Below are 19441 nucleotides of genomic sequence, written 5' to 3' on the forward strand. Positions count from 1 at the left end.
ACGTATATATTTCAAATCGTATCAAATATTCTAGATAATTTTGGCTTAGCTTATTTAGCAAGTACTTTTGATTATGTCTTCCTGGCACAAACAAAAAAATTTTTTTTCTTTGCGTTTGAAGATATACTTGAGGTGATTACAAACAAAATTAATATGCTAAAAATTTATTTTTTGAAAAGTTTACCTAAGAAATATGACATAAATACCTTACCTATCTAGAAGAAATTCTAAAACTGTAAGGCAATTTTTTTTCTTCGTTGATCGTATACATTACCGACTAAAGCAAACAAAGTATAAAGTCCATACAAATTTATCTAACAATCATTAAATAGTGCAACAAAAACAAAAATTTACGAATAAATTAACTAATTTATGTGCGAACGAAAAGGGCAACGTAAAAACCATTGGTAAAGTGCTGATTGGGGTTGCATCTGATGGTACTTTCGGCATCATCAAACACACTTTTGTCACCTCTCCCTTTCCAAGACGGCAGTATCTTCTTTAATTTAAAATTGCGATTCTTTTCTAAAACTTCTTGCACCACCTGAGATATTGAAAGTGATATATACTTTTATTTTATAACAAATAAACTTTTGTATATAAAAATAATTCCTAAATATATCCAGGACACAGTCCAAGTTTTTAAGATTTTTTCAAACTGTCATTAGATAAATAAACAATCAAAGGATACTTAACTAAATAATAGAACAATAATAATATTTTAACATGTTAGTTCCAAAAATCGTCGTAGTTCGTCAACAGTTTTACCATGATTATTTTTGTTGTGATTTTACACTTCTATATATAAAAATATGTCAAAAAATCTACAAAATATTGACTTAGTTTTATTTTTGAAGTACTTTCAATTTTTTCTTAAAAAAGTTTGTTTGCTAAAGAGAAAAAATTGAAAGTAATTTAAAGAAAAATAATAAGCTGAGCTGAAATTATGTAGATTTTTTGATAACCTTTAATATATATACAAATTATAATATATTAAATTTTGGTTTAAAGTACGATTCAGATTTAAATTCCTAAATTTATTTTAATATATCAGTTTATTTATTTAAATTATTAATTTGTACTAATGTTACTAATATACCAACTTTAATAGCTTTTACAGATATCCATATAAGTAAGACTTCTACGCTGAAGTTAACAAAATTAAAAATTATTTTATTGGGCTGTTTCAAATTTTTAAACACGGTTTTCAAATAGACTCAAACTTTGCAAATTGACTCATTAAAATTTATTTCTTAATCTTGTTTTAAAATTAAGACTAGCATTGAAATGGACAAGCCTCTTAAAACAAAGTGGTTTTTTTCTTGTGTTAATTTTCTTAATCCTTATGAAGCAAATTAAATTAAAAAACCAAAATTAAACTTGTGACTAAAATTTAAACTTAATCCTCAAATTAAAGGTAACTGAATAAGTTAGGATGACTTAATTTAATATATTTAAGGGCATGGGGATAAATCATTTTTTTAACACCTTTTACAGCTTATACGAAATGGTTTTAAAATTTCATCAGCCTTATCTGTAAAAGTTACAAAAAACTTAAAAGAAACAGATTTTTAATGTATCACTTTTTTTTTTTGGTACACAAAAAAAAAATAATTTTTCTTAAAATGTAGTTATACTCTTTATGTTTATTTCAAAACTTTACTTCCTACAAGTTGTTTGTAATACTTAAAAGAATTTTTTTTTCGAAAAATCAAGTAAACTGCTTTGAAATGAAGGAGTAGATAAAGTTATAGTAAGATTTTCAAAATTAGAATAAAATTAGTCATTAAAAATTTATATTTCATACACTTGTATCCGAAATTTTTACTAACTAATTAAACACAAAAACTAATAGCACTATTTTTTCTATAAAAGATATATATTAGTAAACATTTCAAGCTTTTAAATAAAGGCTAATTTTTATTTGTGTAAAAAAATTTTGACCCTTTATACCAGGGTTTCCCAAACTCATCTACTAAATCGCCCCCTTTTCAGAAATTTGAAAAATAATTGCCCCCCACAATTTTAAAAAGTAGTTTTTCTCTTAAGTACAAACTTTTGAGCCAAAAAATTGTGTTTGAAATGTAATTTAGTCTGGTATTTCTTATACACGCACTTTTCGGCTGTGTTCAAAATAGTTTACAGGGCTTGAGAAAATAAGTTACTGTTGTTTTCTTATAAGCCAGTGAAGTGTATAAAAATACTTAAATATTAAAAAGCCTTGTGTGGTCAGTAATCAATCCTGTTTAAATATGATTTGTTTTGAAACTAATGAAACTTTTAGGGTAGTGGTGGACAACTTTTGTAGTCAGCGATTCATATTTACTAAAAAATCTTTTCTTGTTTCAACTCGTTTAAAAAATGTAATTGCGGGCTGCATAATTTACAAAAATAACATGTAGAAAACTAAAAGACTCGAGCATAACTGTAATAAAATGATTTACTATTATTGCGATCTAGGAAATACTAAAGTAACTAAAAACCAAATTAAAAGTGTATTTCAAAATCATAAACATCAAAAAACTAAATTTTGTTTATTTTGCACAAGTAGTTTCAGGTTACTTGGCGGGTCGAAATTTGATTGAATCTGGACCGTAAGTTACCAATCTGAAATCTTAACTGAAACCTGCCATTATAACTATCTCTCATTTAACGAATTTCGGACATTTAGAATGAATACTAAGTAACTTATTTAAGCCGCACAAAATACTTAAAATATTATATAAATAGGCATATTCTAAAATTAAATACCAGAGATTAAAAAACTATAAAAGAATGAACAGATTTTTTTAAACATAATGAAATAGATATTAAAACATTATTGCTGATCCAGTTTTAGGAAGTTTGACCGACTGGTTGATTATCTCACATGAAAAGTGGGTTTATCAATACTTTCTGTTAATGCAGTAAAATTATTAATTTCAATGCTGAGATATATTTTAAGCAAGTTAGTTGTAAAATTAAAAATTTAATTCTAAACTTTTTAAACTGTATGTGTTTTAGTAGAATACCATTAAATAGTTTTTGACTTAAAATAACTGTTAGGAAACTAAACCTTAATTTTAACATTTTTTATCTTCGTTTAAATTTTAAAAAAATCAAATGTTTTACAGTTAATTCTGTGAACAGAAAGTAATCGATTAAAAAAAAAATCTTTTAATTGTGTTAAAACTTTCTTTTGTAACTGTAGCAGTCTTTTTTATTGCTTATTTAATACTGTTTAATTTTGTTTTTTCTCTAGTCATTAGCCTATAATAATTTACTAGAAAAAAATAGTGAAAAACTAAAAGCTAGTGTTCAACTATTAAAATAAACAACATATTCTAATTGCTAATATATTAAAAAATAAGATAAAACAAAAAACAGTTGTATTAATAGTTTAAAATTATTTAATATATAGATTTTCTAACAGTAATAAATTAAGTTAGAAAATAAGTTTGAGTTTTATAATCTTTTAAATGAATAAGTTGAAGCATTTCAAATAGAGACATCAAATCTGTACTCTTTTAAAACCGAAAATAATTTTTGAAATAAAAACTTTAATAGTTATCAAGGCTTTTTTATTTATACAGATTAAACAAGTAATAACAAAAATATGTCAAATAAATTTCTTTAAAACAAATACTTGAACCACAATGCTATAAAAACTTTTAGTGTAATGTAAATCGACAAATATAAACTACAAAATTAACCAGGTCAAAACAAAGCTATAAACATATTTAAAACATAAAACATTTTATAAATACAGTAGACTTTCTCTTCAATTCGCACTTTGAACAAAAAAAAAGTTTAAACTCAAAAATTATTACCATTTTTTTTACAAAATGATAAATTTAAATATGTTATATGCAATAACGTTATGAATAAACATGAAATCAACTAAAACATAAAACAAACAGTCATAAAAAAAAGATCTATATAAGCTATTAAATATTGTGTATTTTTTGTTTTATTAATACTTAGTTAGTAATAGACTTTATTTAAATTAAGTTTAAGAAAGTATAAGTTTGCACTTTTTTTGGGTAAAAAGTGCGAACTTAAGAGGAAGTCTACCGTAATTAATATTTTTTAGGCAGCATGCAAACCTGTTATAGAATAAATAACTTAAAATATTTTTTTATATGAAAAGACTACTTAAATACAATACAAACCAGGTTAAATAAGAAGTATTTTAAAAAATCAAATAAATAAAAAAGCTTTCATAAAATAATGTCTGCTACTGAATTCAAATATAATGCGAAGGATGAGGTTCATGAATTCTTGCAAGTTTTTCTAATCTGATTCTAAATCAGTCAAATAAACTCCAAGTCACCTCCTTTACAAATATCTAGATTAGATATTTTGCTCAAGATGTTGATAACTAAACTGAAAGCTTTCTCAACAACATAGCTAGAAGAAAAAACTACACACAACAATCTAAATTCCTCTCAAATGATTGGATACTTTTGCCTTAGTTTTTGTTGAGTTCAAAAGCTTTCATTTCGTTTTTTAGAAAAAATTACTTTAAGTTCAAGGTCAGTTTGTAAGTCGGAGAAGGTTTCCTGTGAGTCGTTTACTTCAAAAAGATCTGCCACGAAGGGATCCATATTTTTATCTATATGATAGCTTTTTTGTGTCAAACCGAAATTTTACTACTTAATATGATGAAATTGTTAAAAATTCTAGATTAAAAAAAATGTTTGCCTAAATTGTCAAATTCCAGGTTTTTCTAGGTAAATTGGCAACCCTGTATAGTTTTATTTCTTAGTCTAACTTAATGACTTTTCAAAAAACAATTGGAAATTTCATGAGGTGATAGTTAATATAGAAAACATAGATTTTTACAAACCATTTATGATTCTAAATAACATATATGTAAGGTTACAAAATAGTGAAAAGAATTCCGATCGTCTATGATCTATGTAAGTGTTAAATAAGAAAATATATGAATGAAAAATTGTAATTAACTTGAAAGTATGAGTCATAAGTTGTTGATTTTTTTCTCTATATTTCACATAAACACAATATACTTTTTTGTTTAAGTTTACCACAGGGTCAAATATTTAATAGCAAGCTAAAATTAGTAAAATAGCAAAATAAAAAATAAAAATTTTATGACAACCCAAAATTTTAAAATCGCCCCCTTTTCGCCCCCTTACTTGTTATCGCCCACCCTTTCGCCCCCTTACTAATTATCGCCCCCCGAAATACTAAAATCGCCCCCAGGGGGGCGATATCGCCCACTTTGGGAAACCCTGCTTTATACCCTTAATGGAAGGTGTTCAAAAAAAAATTATTTCAAATGACTTACTAATTCATTTTCTTCTTTATGTATGGAACAAGTAGAATATACGACTGATTTTACACTTGGAAATGAAAAAGCATGGTTCAGTATCTTAGTCTGGAAGTTGTGTAAACTTGTTAACCTTTCCGGTGTAATTGCAGAGTCTGTCAGGTCGGAAAGTCTATTCACTATACCTGATCCTGAACAGGATGGGTCCAATAATATATGTTCGACCTATTAAATATTATTAAACTTAACTAAGCTTAAAACTTTTATAGAACTTAAATAAACAGTTTTAATTTGATTCAATTCCTTTTTTTCTCAACTTAGATGTTATCTTTATTTTACTTTTAATATAAAAACAAAACTGACTTCTGAATATTCTTGTGGCTTTGATTTTAAAAAATCTTGGTTCTTCGTAGCACAATTGGTAACTTTAGCCTTTTCAAGAAGCATACCCATAGTCTTCAATCGTTCCGACGAAATGTCGAAAGCGTATATTTTTCCGGTATTTCCCATGATAGCTGCCAAATGTGACGTTTTGTTGCCAGGCGCGGCGCAAGCGTCAATAACAGTTGAGTTTTTTGGCGGGCTGAGAACAAAAGCAGGCATGCAGGAAGCTTTGTCTTGTATTATAAGCTTGCCTGAAAGGTACAAATCACGTTTCGTAAAGTCTTTTTTTATTTTAATTCTTATGAGGTTTTCTATGTGTTTGTCAATGTAGAATTGTTTTTCTTCTACTTTAATAGTGTCAACTTTGTTGTAACCCTCAGATTCGAGGACTTCTATGACTGATTCCATGTTAGTTATCAAAGTGTTGACTCTACAATACTTTATGTTCTCATCACTTGACTTATGCTGAGCTAAATCCTCGTTTTTTGAAACCTTGTTCCTAACTTTTACTCTGACTAAGGCAGAATGTAAAGAAGACTTGTTTGAAACTATGGATTTTTTCAGCCTACCGCTGCAATTAACCCCTTTTCCAAATAAGTGATCGTACACCAAAAGTAGACAGATTTCTTTGCTCAGTTTAGCTCTCTTTTGAAACCCAGAAAACTCAAGTATTTGCTCCAAGGCCTGTCTGTAGTTTAAAGTACCGCATACCATGGCAAACAGCCGTTTTTTGTTGTCAAACTTGGAGTTGAACACGACCTTCTTCAAAGATGTCTTTTTGTTTTCAAGACTTTTCAGGACTTTTTCGGCATCGTTGTAATATGACATTACTAACTTTATTTTCCTGTAAATATAACATTGTAATTAAAACGATTTAATGTTTTAGCTATGGTTAATTTTTTTTTTAATGTAGTTGACTAAACTTTTTTGAATGCTTTTGTGAACTTGATAATATTTTTTATTACATTTTATTAATGAACAGACTTAAGCAAATGCATGAAAAAACTAAACTTTTTCAAATAAAAATGAATTTAAAAATTAACTTTACATGTTTTCTTCCAAGTTCTGTTTAGCTACCGTTGTTTTTTTTTTCAAGCTACCGTGTTAAACATAATATTTAATAAATATCATTGCATGGTTATCTATTTTACAAAACTAGTTCAAGTTCGATATGGAAGCATCGTTTGTTTGGCGCTAGTAATTTTAAGCTTACATCTCTAACAAATACTTGTACAAAAACCAAATTATTTAGTTTGGGTTCTTAAAATTTAAAAACAAATCTAAATTTTTACTATCTTCAATAGCTGGGTGTAATATTAAATACATTTGTCTGTCCTCTTTCATGTGAAAAGAGAACTGCTTTTAGGTGTACTTGACAGTCTTAAATTAAAACTCGTTTTAGAGCACTTTTTGCCAACCTTAAAAGAATATATGTTTTATCACTCTAGAAATAAAAGTTTAAGGTTTGATAACAACAGAAAAAGCTTACGATCTGATAAAACATATATTATAATTAATTTAAAATATGCAAGCTAATTATTTCACTAAAAAAACAAAATAAGCAACAAATAAATGTTAAAGAAAACTAATAAATTTTCTTTTTAAGTAATGTTAAACATTGTTAATTCTACTTTTTTAGAACTTTTAAACAAGGTTGCCACCCCTTGAGATTTGAACTGCGTGAGAAAAAATAGTCTGAGTTATATCAAGCTAGCCTGAGCGTGAAAGAAAATTGAGATAAAACATTAATATAAACGAAAATTATAAAAAAAACTTCTAACAATATTCAAATACCTAATTACAACAGAATATCAACAAAAGGATTTATCAGAAACTTATTTTAAAAAAACTTTAAAGACACAAAAACTAGCCTGAGATGTAGAAAAATTACCAAAACTAGCCTGAGTCAGATTTAATTTTTCTAAAAAGTTCAAACTAGCCGGAGTTACCTTGAGTAGCCTAAGTGCATGGCAACCCTTTTGGAAATGTGCACTAGGTAGAAATACAGGGTTGCAACTCTTCAAACCAAAAAGCCACTTTTAATCGCTGAAAACTAGCCTATAAGTCTATCTTTTTTTATGAAAAACATCTTAATAGAAAAAAGTTTTTAATCTTTCAAGAGCTAAAAATAAAATGTTATTTTAACATTAATACAGGAATAAAGCAAAATATTATCATAAACAAAAACATCATATTACAAAAAATACCAGTTTAATAAAAAAAAAATTGGCTAAGTCATTAGAACTAGCCTGATATTATTAAAATAGTTCCAAACTAGTCTTAATTATGTTAATAAACTAACTTTTGACGAGAACTAGTCATTTTTAAATACATCTTAAAACTTTTAAAATAGCTTAAGTAAATGACAATCATGTTCTTTTATGTAACAATGAAAATAGTATCACATGAAATTTTAGGTTTCATTACAATAATTTAAAAACTAAACTACATAATTAAACAGTTTAACAGTGTTAAATAAAAGTTAAGATTAAAATTAAGTACATAACCATTAAGTTAAACAAAAAATACAAAATTAAGCATTTAGTTGTATGATATCATACTATTTATATATTGTATATGTTTTAACAAAACATTTATTTAACTTACGTAAGATACTTATTGGTTTTAATTTAACAACTTTCATAAAATTTTATTTATGACACAAATACAGAAAAAAAACTTAATTTTAATAAATCTAGTTGCTACAAAAAATACTAAGTTACTTATGGCAATGACCTCGAACATCAATTATTTAAAATATCAGGAGTTGCAATAGCGACGGAAATCTACTTCAAATTGTTTTTCACGTTTTTCTTTGATCTCAGACTGTCGTTTAAATGTTTTTTTGTCAATTTTAACTCTCTTTACTGCTTCTATATCATTAGGATCAAAATGAGTGATCCGGGCCACAGCTTTCTTATCTAGACCAAGTCCTTTCCGATCTCTTTTAAGCACTGTTTTAGGCGGATACTTTTTACCACTCAGTGACGGTCCCAGTCCGCTTTTTCCATCCCAACCTAAAGTCTCCATCATTTTAAACCCAGTGTTATGGTGGTTCAAAAAGAAGTTGTTGTGTTGAGGCAGAGGGTTGCCGCTCAACTTGGTGTACTGATGGCTGATGGAAGATGAATGCTGATCGGGGCTGGCGTAATAATGCTGTTTGCACTCGGCGCACCACATCTTTTCCTTTTTAACTTTGTGGAGAGCGGCGCAAGTCATGATGAGCATCTTCTCACGCGTCATCACTTGCTGGTGGTGCAGGAGAAGGTGGGCGGTTGTCACGTGACCGTTCATGCATGACAGTGAGTAGGCGTCGTTGTTTCCAGCATCTTTCTGTATACAATATATTTGATAAGATTTGATTGCTCTTTTTTAAATATCAAATACTTTGTTGATAAATATTGAAAATGATAATGAACGATAATATATAAGCAAATTACATTTACTTATGCAGTATAAAAAAGAATAGTTATGCAGTACATATTTACCAACTTCTAACAATTAAAAACATATGTGTTACAAACAAAATGATTTTATTTAAATATGCAAAAGTTACTTATTTAAACCATATTCGGTCTTTATCAAAAAAAAAATAAGATTCTGATTTTTTAATAATAAAGAAAGTAAAAACTTAATTTCTTTAGATTACAAAAACAAAAAAAAAATAAAACATCATGAAAAAATAAAATTTAGTTTTTTCAATACTTTTGTATGTACTGTTAAATTTTTTAAACTAGCCTATGTTTAAAATTAAAAGAAACTATAGAGGCAGAAAAAAAACTTATTAGATTAATTTCAGTTTATTTTTTAACTCATTTTTTGTTTGCAATTTAAAATAGTAAATTTAGCTAATTTATAAATTTATTTAGACTTTAAAATAAATAAGTATGAAATTTTATTAATTATTAAATTAAAAGCTATGCATCTAAAAATCTAATGTTAAACTCTAACCACTTGATTAAAAACTTATATGCAATATGCATTTATAGAACTTATCAGTGTATAATTAAAACATAAAATTATGCTAACAAAAAATTGTCAAGCTCACTTTTTAAAATTAATACAAACAAAAAAATTTTGCCTAAAAATATAACTATATTTTACAAAGAGGTTACAAATATATAATATCTGAAATCATATTTAATATATACATACCAAAATACATATCAAGCAGACATATTAAAACATTCTGTTGGAATTTTCGGAAAGTACTTTTTCAATGGAACTTTCTAATTATTAAAAAAGTAGTGCTAAAAGTACTTTATAAATTTGTCACAGTGTTTATACTTCAACAATGATTTTAAAGTACAAGTTATATTATCCTGTTTATAGTGTACTCAAGATAAAAAACATGTTTTTAATAGTTTCAAATTACTATATAAAAAGTTATAAAGCTTCTTACTTTACACACAGTTGCCAAAAGTTTTTCAGAAATTGTTTTTCAAGTTTTATAATTTTTTTCAAGATTTTTTTTAAGTACAAGTTTTTGGTTTTATTTTTAGTATAAATAAATTGATTTTAAGTTAGTCTTGATTAGTATATAACATTAAGAAGATATTGAAAAGAAACTGTAAAGCTCTTTAAATGTCTTTTATAATTAAAAAAAATATTTATAATTATATGACAGATTTTTTGTGTAAATCTAAAATTTCATTACTTTACATGTAAAATTGATCAAAATTCCAGGTTTTTTTTTGGCTTAAATTGTGAAATTACACAATTTCAGGTTTTCTGATTTACATGTTTTTATTTTATTGCAACCTGTGATTTTTAAGTTCTTTAAAGCTTTTCAATAAAGTTGCTTAGCTTTGATGAAACATAATTTGTCTTATTATGTTGTTACAATTTAATATAAAATAAATTATTTTAAGGCTTACTATATTAATTAACTAACTAACTCCAAGATTAAGCAGAGAGTTTTTTTAAGATTTAAATTGTTAAAAAATAAGTCTTTGCTGACTGCGTTATTCTTAAATTCATACTAATAAATTAAATCTCTTCAAAAGAAAAACTTAAACATAATAAACAAAATTTAATTGTTAAAAAAAAAAACAATGCTAAAAATACTTGAATATAAACTTAGACCATTCAATTAAGTTTAATAAGACATTTTTTACTTAACTTTTCTAGCTTGCAAAAATTATACGAAGTATAAATAAATAAAAAATTTAGTTTAGTATAAATAAATAAAAAGTTTAGTTTATAAAAAAAAATAAATAAAACATTTATATAAAAAATAAATATATAGTTTTTTATATCACATGTTTAGCTTTATTGTTGAACTATAAAAGTATTTTCTAAGTTAGAATTAAAGTAAATAACTGACAATTAAAGCAATAACACAATGAAAAGATAAATATAAGGTTTAAAAACAACTTGGCTAAAAATATTAGTTTTACAACATCATAAGTAAGCAAAAAAGTATTTTTCTTAACATCATTTGATTAACTATTTCTAAAACTAACTTATAAAAACTTACAATATTAGTCCAAGTGGCTCCAGCTAAAAGTAACTCTTTAGTGACATCATAGTTTCCATTTGAGGCGGCAACCATTAAATAATTCCAGCCAAATTCATCTCTTTCATACAACAAGTCTTTTTGATTGAGTAACATTGTTTTTACCAATTTTAAGTTACCATTTTGAACAGCCTGTAGAAAAGAAGATGGCTTGTAAACAATTTTTTCTACCTTAAATTTAGTTTTGGGTATAACTTTTTTAAGTTTATTCCTTTTGTTTATCTTTTTACACAAAGGATTAGAAGTAGAAATCTTTTTGTCTTTTTCAGATTTTGAGCTTATTACTTCTAAATAAAAATTTTTAACATCTTCCCACATTGATCTAATACTGCTTGTGATTTTTGAACATTTGTTTCTACATTAGTAACTAATGGATTCGAAGGAGATATAAAGTCAACTCTATTTTTAAGTAAGTGCTTTTGAGACATGTTTTTATAAATCTGAAAAATCCTATTTTAATTCTAATATCTTTATCATTTTATTTTATATTATGTGCATATACTCCTTTAAAACTGCATTTTAATTTAACTTACATAAATAATATTATAATACAGTAATCAGCACTAAATATTTAAAACATTATAAATACTTAATATCTTACAAATTTAGAAGCTAAATGATGGGGTGAAAAATAAATTATTTTTAAAACACCAAATTTAACACCATACTAAAATGTTCTAAAACATTAACTAAAGTCAATTTAGGAGCAAGAATAGCTTTGGTAAAGCAAACATTATAGTCCGGTTGTTTCCATTGTCTCAGTCATCAAAACTCGTCCAAGAGACTGGCTTGAAAATTGAGTGATTTGATCAGTTAGTTGATCAAGCTGCTTAGCAGCAAGCATAGCTGTAAGGCGGTCAGGATTTTGTGTTGGTCGCTGGATTTTACTCAAGTCAACATCAGCAATTGGTTTTTCTCCACGGCGTTCACGCTCAACATTTTCATTGTTGTGGCGAGAAATAAGAGCAGCCTTTGCTTGGTTGTACTTAAACACTGAACGTTGATGCTGAACAAATTTTCCATTTTCTTGTGCCAAATCATCAACACTTTGCATCATTCCTCTAAGTTGGTGTTCTAAAGAAGATCCATGAGACAAATCTAAGTACTCAACTTTTTTGGGCACAGGGTTCATTGCAACCAACTTCTGAACAAGAATGTTAGCAAGAGGTGACATTTTAACCTGAATTGGTATTTCTACTACCATTGTTGAAAACTTAAGCTGGCATTCTTTCATAACATCACAATTCAAGCTTACTCTTTTATCCATAATCAGCTCCAAAAGCTTATCACTTAAGCGGTAAGCTTTCATTGACAAACAGCCTTTTACAGTTTTTTGTGGGTCATATACAAGTGCAACTGCATCAGGGTCCTTAGACTGGTAATGAGCTTGATTTTCAATGAAGTTACGGTCAAGAAACTTTCCATAGACTGAAGGAGTAAACCATCCAACATTTAAATAGTCTCCATTAACATTTCTGCAGCAACGTTGCATATCAAGCTCATATTGTTGCAAGTCTTCATCATCCTTCTTTGGATAAGGAAAGCAATTAGTGATTTCCATCTTATCACCATCTATCATTCCAAGAAGTGTACCATATGAGTAGTCTTCAGCTACTATGCCTTCTTGACAATAACTGGCCATTTTCATGGTGACCTTTGAGTCCATCTGGATGGTTTGAACTTTAGCCATTATTAAACTTTTAAAACTTTCTAAATATGTTTTATAGATAAGAAAAGGTATTTAGCTTAAACTCAATTACATTAGATCTATGTTAAAATAAATAACACTACTGCATAAGATTTTTATTGACTCAAAATAATATACAGAAAATGTAAAATGATAGGAAAGAAAAATTAAAATTTTTAAATTTCACTTATTAATTACTTTTTTGAGGCAAGAAAAGAATACTAAATAGTACACTTTTCAATTACTTGAAGATGAAATTTGTAAAAAAAATTAAAATATATATATTGTAAACTATAACTACTTAGTATAACTATAGCTAATATACAAAATAAGAATTTAAGTTCAACCTAGTTGTTAAAACTTTAATTTACTTTTTAATTACTTGTTTTACTTCAAGTATTTTAGAAAGATTTTAATTTTTAAGACTTTTATATACAGATTTTCCTATGTTTTTTGTGTAAATCATAAGTAAAATACTGTAAAGAGGTTCAAAGGAATAGAGGTTCAAAAACTAAGTTATTACAAAAATAGACATTTTCTCTTAAATAACAAACATAAATTAGTCCTAAAACTGGGTCAAATTTTTTTTTTACTATACAAACAGTTTTACAGTAATTTATTTTTTAAGCAAAAATAAAAAAATTAAAGAGCTTTCTAAAAACTTAATTTTACTTATAGAGACTTCAAATTTTGAAGAAAATAGCATTGTATTTAACTTTTTCAATACAAGTAGTTGAAATAAATTTTCAATATTAAAATTATTTATAAGTTTTTAAAAAAAAATATTTTTTACTTACTATTTTAAGATACTTAACATCTTTGATATTTTATCTATTAATTTTACCTATAGATGATTATTAATTTCCATGAATTTTAAAAGATCAATAAGTATCTGAGCTTGTAATAAAAACCTACAAGATAATAGAAGTTTCAAGGTGGACTATCTTTCTAAAATTTATAATATTCAAACTTTCTTGAAAAATACTGTTATCTTTTTTATTGAGGAAAAGTGTATTTGTTGAAATACATGTGGGGATATTTGAACTTATAAAAACTATATGAAAGAATTACAAATGTAGTTTTTTCAGTCTTTGGGAATTCGTCATTGTCAAAATCAAATAAACTATTGAAAAAATCATGTGTATTTATTTAAAATATGTTTATTAGATTTTAAAAACACAACTACTTTTTGTCAAAAATACTCTTTTATATTTAGAATGCTTATTGTCTTACAGTCTAACTATACATAATAAATTTATGTTAAGTTTAAAATTCAATAATGATTGCTTAACTTTTTTGAGAAATTTCTTACAGATTTTTGAAAGTACAAGTACTTGGGTCTATTTTTAGTATAAAATTAAGTTTAAGGTAAAAAACTGTATTAAATAGTATAACAACATTAAAATATACTGCCAATAAGTTTTCTAAATAAAAAAAGTATAATAACTAAACTTATTTATCTTTATTATAGCTTTTTTATGTCAAATTATATTAGATTAACTTCAAATGTAAAAATTGTTTATAATTCCATGTTATTTAAGGATTTTTTAGCCTAAATTATCAAATACCAAGTTTTACCCACAAATACCGGCAACCCTGTTTAATAGACAAAAACTTAACAAATTTTACAGATATATCCCACAACTAAATTTTAAAGTAAAACTAATATATAACAAATCAATCATTACTATTAAACATCATAAAATATCAAATGAATGTTGAGAGTGCATTCCATACAATATCAGGGTTGCCACTTGTTTTTGAGAAATTTCTACCAGGTTTTCTGAAATTTTTCTAGGTTATGAAAGTGAAAGTTTTTAGCGTCTATTTTAGTTTAAAATAAAGTTAAAGGTCACAAGTTCTGTTAAGTAGTATAAAAACAATAGAAAAATACTGTAAAGATACTTTAACTGTATTTTTTTTAATAAAAAATTTGATGGTGAATAAATGATAGATTTTTAGTGTCAAATAAAATTTTTGCAACTTTAAATGTAAAAATTGTTTAAAATTTTAGTTATTTTTGTTCAAAACTCCAGGTTTTTCCAATTGTTTTTCCAATTGTTTTTCCCAAGCTTCTCAAGTTAAAGTTTTTTCAAGTTTTTTTTAGCCTAAATTTTCAAATTTGATATTTTGTGGCAACCCTGCAATATGTAAATTACAGGCTACAGTTGTCCTAAAAATATTGATTCAAAAAGTATTTATTTCTAGTATATGTAGAAAGTAATAGTTGATACATAGTTCAACTTTTAAAGTAAATAGGCAAGATTTACCACAAAGATGCAGGTAATGTAGTGATTAAAAAATATAATATTTAAAAAATAATAATCTAAATTATTTTAAAATGATCATTTAAAGGCATAAGGGGGGGGGGGCTCCACCTTGATTTTATGAGTTGTTCTTATTTTGTATAGTTAATCTAAGCTATTAGACATTTTTTACAGCTTGTCAAAACTCAAAGTAGCTTTAAAGATATAAACAATATAAGCTATCAAGGTCGGTGACCTCAAAGGTTTTTTTTTACAGAAGGTGCAAACCAAAAACAAACCATTTTCATTAAAAGTTAATCTCCTCTTTTATTTTTAACCAATCTTTTTCAAATTATCACAGTAAATCCATTACTAATATTGATACCCAATAAACTGACTGAGTGCAGGAATTTTTTCAATTTTGAAAAATAAAAACTAAAATAGAAAAAAAAACCTACCTTATGTTTTATTTTCTATTTTTTTTATTATTTAATACATTTAAAAACATAACAAACTATAAAAGAAGTGTTTCCTGAAAGTTTAAGGTCTCTAGCTCAAAATTGAAGCAGGAAATAGATTATTAGTGAATTTTATATTTATGAAAAAATTGACCTTAAAAAATTTGCAGTCCATAAAAAAGTCTACAAAAAGATCTATATCTCAAAAACTAATTAAAAAGTTTTATATTCAATAAAAATTGGCCTGCAGTTTATACTTTAAACTTTCTGGATTGCAAATTTTTTTTTTAATAATTTTTCAAAGTTTTCTGAATTTCCCCTAGGTTATTTTGATAACAAGTTTTTTGTTCCACTTTATGTATAAAATTAAACTTAAGGTAAAAATATCTTAAACAGTATAAAATATTGTAAAGATACTGTAAAGTTTCTTTAAAAGTTTTTTTTATTAAAAATATCTAATTATAAAAATATTTTTTATGTGATAGATTTAAAAATCTAATCAAAATTTTAACACTTTATTTATAAATACTCTTTTAAAATCCAGACTGTTTTTTCAATAATTTTTGTTTGAATTTACAGACTTAACAAGGTTTTACCTTAAGGGCGTAGGGGAGGGTAAGTATATCCCTTTTTTTACAATTTGAATTACAATTACTAAGCTACAACATGCTTTTTACAGATTTCAAAATTTCAAAATAATTTTTGAGATATAACCGGTCAAAGTCGTAGGCATCAATAGGAACCTTATGGGAGGCGCAAACTAAAACAGCAATTAACTAGAAACCACTAAAAATCTATCTCCTCCTACATTTTTTGAGATAACTACCTCAAATTTTTAGGAAATGTTCCTTGCAATATTTACAAAATTCTGTTGGAACTGAATTTAAAAAAATTAAAAAATAAAACATTTATATCAAAAAAACTAAAAAAACTGTTTTTGTTTTGTTTATTTTTTTTATAGAATTTTAATTTTTTATTTTTTTTTTAATTCTTTCCAACAGAATTTTCTAACTATATCAAGGAACATTTCCTAAAAGTTTGAAGTAGTTATCTGGAAAAACTTAGAGAAGATAGATTTTTAGTAAAATAGTCAATTTTTGCCGTTTTAGTTTGTGCTTTCCATAAGGATCCTATTGTTGCCTCCAACTTAAACCAGTTATATCTCAAATATCATTATGAATTTTCAAAATCTGTAAAAAGCATTTTGTAGCAACTATATAAAATAAGATCAAAAACCAAAAAAGGGTGTTTACCCTCCCCTATGCCCTTAACTGCTGTTGGACACTTTAACCTTATACAGGGTATTACTAAAGGTAGTTTAATTGGTCCCCTTCTTTTTTTAATTTATATTAACGATACTAATTCATACATTGATATTTAAAGTGATATAAGTTTATTTGCAGATGATACAAAAAAAATTAGTGAGTCAAATATATCTTTATAATTTACTCTAGACAATATAATCCTGACATGTTTACAAAAAAACTTGCCCAACATGTCCGGATAATTGGTTAAGAACTGTACTAAGTTCTCACCTTATACTTAAAATAAATAAATAAACCTGCCCACACTTCAAAAAACTCCACTTCAAAACTTAAGTCTTAAGTTGTCTGTAATGTAGGTTTTATGCACGCTCTTAAAAAGTTTTTGTGTAGCTACTATTTTCTTGAAACTAGAAGTTTTTATAAAAATCATTTTAGCAAAATTTCAAATTTTTGTAGCTATTACTAGTACAAAATTGTTTAAATTTCCAATAGTTATATCACAACTAAAATTAGCTTTATTAAAATGCATCTTAAGTAAAGCTCACTTAGTACTATTACTTAATTTTTATTTAAGCAATTTTTACTTTGAAATTAACTAGAAGAAAAAGAAAGCTACACACAGCTTTTTTTTTTTTGTTTCTTTTATTTTGAAATTTAACTAAAATTTAAACTTTACCATAAATTCAATCTTAATACTAAAATTTAATTTGTTTTTTTTTTTTTTAATTTTGAGTAAAATTTTTTTTTTTTTAATTGTTCAAATGCTATTTTCCATGACTGTTACATATCTTTTTAGATTTATTTAAGCACTTATGAGGTATTTGACCGAAAATTAGTTTGTAAAATAAAGTCTTGAAAGAATATTATTCATTATATAATTAAGTTTAAACTTATTAATGAGTTCTTTATAAATTAAACTTTGTTTTAATTTTTTTTTAAAGTTTATTTTTTATCTTAAATTGTTGAATATAAATTCATTTTATTTTTCTTCTTGTGTGTCCTGTTGAAGTGGCTCAGATTTTGATGCTTGAGTCCAATGTATGTTGCACAATAAACAATATAATAATAACAGGGTTGAAATTATTTAATGCAAAAAATTAGCCTGAGTGACCAAAAAATAGTTTGAATTATATTAAGGGCATAGGGGGGGTAAACACCCTTTTTTGGTTTTTGATCTTATTTTATTTAGTTTTTACTAAGCTACAGGATGCATTTTACAGATTTAAAAAATTCAAAATAATTTTTGAGATATAGCTGGTCAAAGTCGGAGGCAACAAGAGGATCCTTATGGGAGGCGCAAACTAAAACAACAAATAACTAGAAATCACTAAAAATCTATCTCCTCCTACGTTTTTTGAGATAACTACCTCAAATTTTCAGGAAATGTTCCTTGCAGTATTTAGAAAATTGTGTCAGAAGGAATTATAAAAAAATTATTTTAAAAAAAATTTATAATAAAAAAACAAAAAAAAAACTGTTTTTTTTTGTTTATTTTTTATATAATTTTTTTATTTTTTTTTTTTAATTCCTTCCGACAGAATTTTCTAAAAATATCAAGGAACACTTCCTGAAAGTTTGAGGTAGTTATCTCAAAAAGCGTAGGAGAAGATAGATTTTTAGTGAAATAGTCTATTTTTGCCATTTTAGTTTGCGCCTCCCATAAGAATCCTATTGTTGCCTCCGACTTTGACCGGCTATATCTCAAAAATTGTTTTGAATTTTTTAAATCTGTAAAAATTATTTGTAGCTTAGTAAAAACTGTATAAAATAAGATCAAAAACTAAAAAAGGGTGTTTACCCCCCTATGCCCTTAAATATATCTATAGGAGTTATAAAACAATTCAAGTTCCAAAAACTGAAACACTTTAATGATATTTTTCAAGGAAGATATCTTTTTAAACTACTAAAATTGACATACTTACTACAAAGTTAACAGATTATGTTGTTTCATACTTTTGGGAAAATGTCAGACTAAATTTGTAAAATATTGCACACAAACTCATGGCCCACATAAGATAATTTATGAAACTTACACTTCATATATCTAGATGAAACTTACTCTTAAACTGAGGTTTGAAGTTCAGAATAAAAAAAAACTAGCATATGTGAACAATTTAAATCAATTATTTTTCCACTTTTATGCCTAACCCAAATTAGAAACTTTTAGATAAAGGTAAAGTTAGATTTTTTACATAAAAGTTTGGATATAATTGGTTATAATAAATGGTATAAAAATATTATGTTCATGGTAAGTATGTTTAATAACAATAGTAACTCATTCTTTCAATGCAATTGTAAAAACACTGTAAAGCTAATTTGAATGGGTTTTTTAATAAAAATGTATATTTTTTTTATATGATAGCTACTATGTATCTATTTATTACTTTAAATGTAAAAATCAGGGTTGCCAAAACTTTCTTTTAAATGTTTTTTAAGTTTTCTAATTTGTTCTAGGTATTTAAAAAACAGACTTTATAGTTTATTTTTTGTATAAACTTAACTTTGTGTGTAAAGATCTGTCAAAAATAGTATAAATCATTGAATAGATATTGTGATGCTACTTAACACGTGTTTTAGAATGAAAAGTATATAAATAATACAAAAAATTACT

At 25.7% G+C, this 19441-nt stretch overlaps 3 protein-coding genes across 3 annotated transcripts; all 3 read right to left on the reverse strand.

Annotated features, from left to right (window-relative positions):
* Nucleotides 1-292: 292 nt before the first annotated feature.
* On the reverse strand, nucleotides 293-8519 carry LOC145837243 (28S rRNA (cytosine-C(5))-methyltransferase-like). Its single transcript, XM_082945036.1, has 4 exons — nucleotides 8393-8519; nucleotides 5636-6500; nucleotides 5291-5497; nucleotides 293-544 (listed from the first exon to the last, which is right to left on the reverse strand). Exons 2-4 carry the CDS (start codon nucleotides 6482-6484, stop codon nucleotides 371-373), a joined length of 1230 nt encoding a protein of 409 aa, XP_082801162.1. The 5' UTR covers nucleotides 6485-6500; nucleotides 8393-8519; the 3' UTR covers nucleotides 293-370.
* Nucleotides 8417-11597, reverse strand: LOC145837244 (G patch domain and ankyrin repeat-containing protein 1 homolog). The gene is made up of 2 exons (XM_082945038.1): nucleotides 11136-11597; nucleotides 8417-8989 (listed from the first exon to the last, which is right to left on the reverse strand). The coding sequence occupies exons 1-2, from the start codon at nucleotides 11490-11492 to the stop codon at nucleotides 8417-8419; spliced, it is 930 nt and encodes a 309-aa protein (XP_082801164.1). The 5' UTR covers nucleotides 11493-11597.
* Nucleotides 11598-11667: 70 nt separating this feature from the next.
* LOC145835703 (eukaryotic translation initiation factor 3 subunit H-like) lies at nucleotides 11668-12880 on the reverse strand. The gene has a single exon (XM_082943401.1). The coding sequence runs from the start codon at nucleotides 12862-12864 to the stop codon at nucleotides 11908-11910; it is 957 nt and encodes a 318-aa protein (XP_082799527.1). The 5' UTR covers nucleotides 12865-12880; the 3' UTR covers nucleotides 11668-11907.
* Nucleotides 12881-19441: the final 6561 nt, after the last annotated feature.

The sequence above is a fragment of the Thalia democratica genome, chromosome 5 (assembly GCF_965202585.1).
Source record: "Thalia democratica chromosome 5, ktThaDemo2.hap1.1, whole genome shotgun sequence".
In the NCBI taxonomy this organism is placed as follows: Eukaryota; Metazoa; Chordata; class Thaliacea; order Salpida; family Salpidae; genus Thalia; species Thalia democratica.

Excerpts from the sequence above, each read along its gene's own strand:
- LOC145837243 (XM_082945036.1), bottom strand. The coding sequence starts at position 6,484 with ATGTCATATTACAACGATGCCGAAAAAGTCCTGAAAAGTCTTGAAAAC. Across the intron at positions 5,498-5,635 it reads AGCCACAAGAATATTCAGAA|GTCGAACATATATTATTGGA; the intron begins GTCAGTTTTGTT and ends AATATTTAATAG. Across the intron at positions 545-5,290 it reads ATAAAGAAGAAAATGAATTA|GTGGTGCAAGAAGTTTTAGA; the intron begins GTAAGTCATTTG and ends TCAATATCTCAG.
- LOC145837244 (XM_082945038.1), bottom strand. The coding sequence starts at position 11,492 with ATGTGGGAAGATGTTAAAAATTTTTATTTAGAAGTAATAAGCTCAAAA. Across the intron at positions 8,990-11,135 it reads GAGCCACTTGGACTAATATT|AAAGATGCTGGAAACAACGA; the intron begins GTAAGTTTTTAT and ends TATTGTATACAG.
- LOC145835703 (XM_082943401.1), bottom strand. The coding sequence starts at position 12,864 with ATGGCTAAAGTTCAAACCATCCAGATGGACTCAAAGGTCACCATGAAA.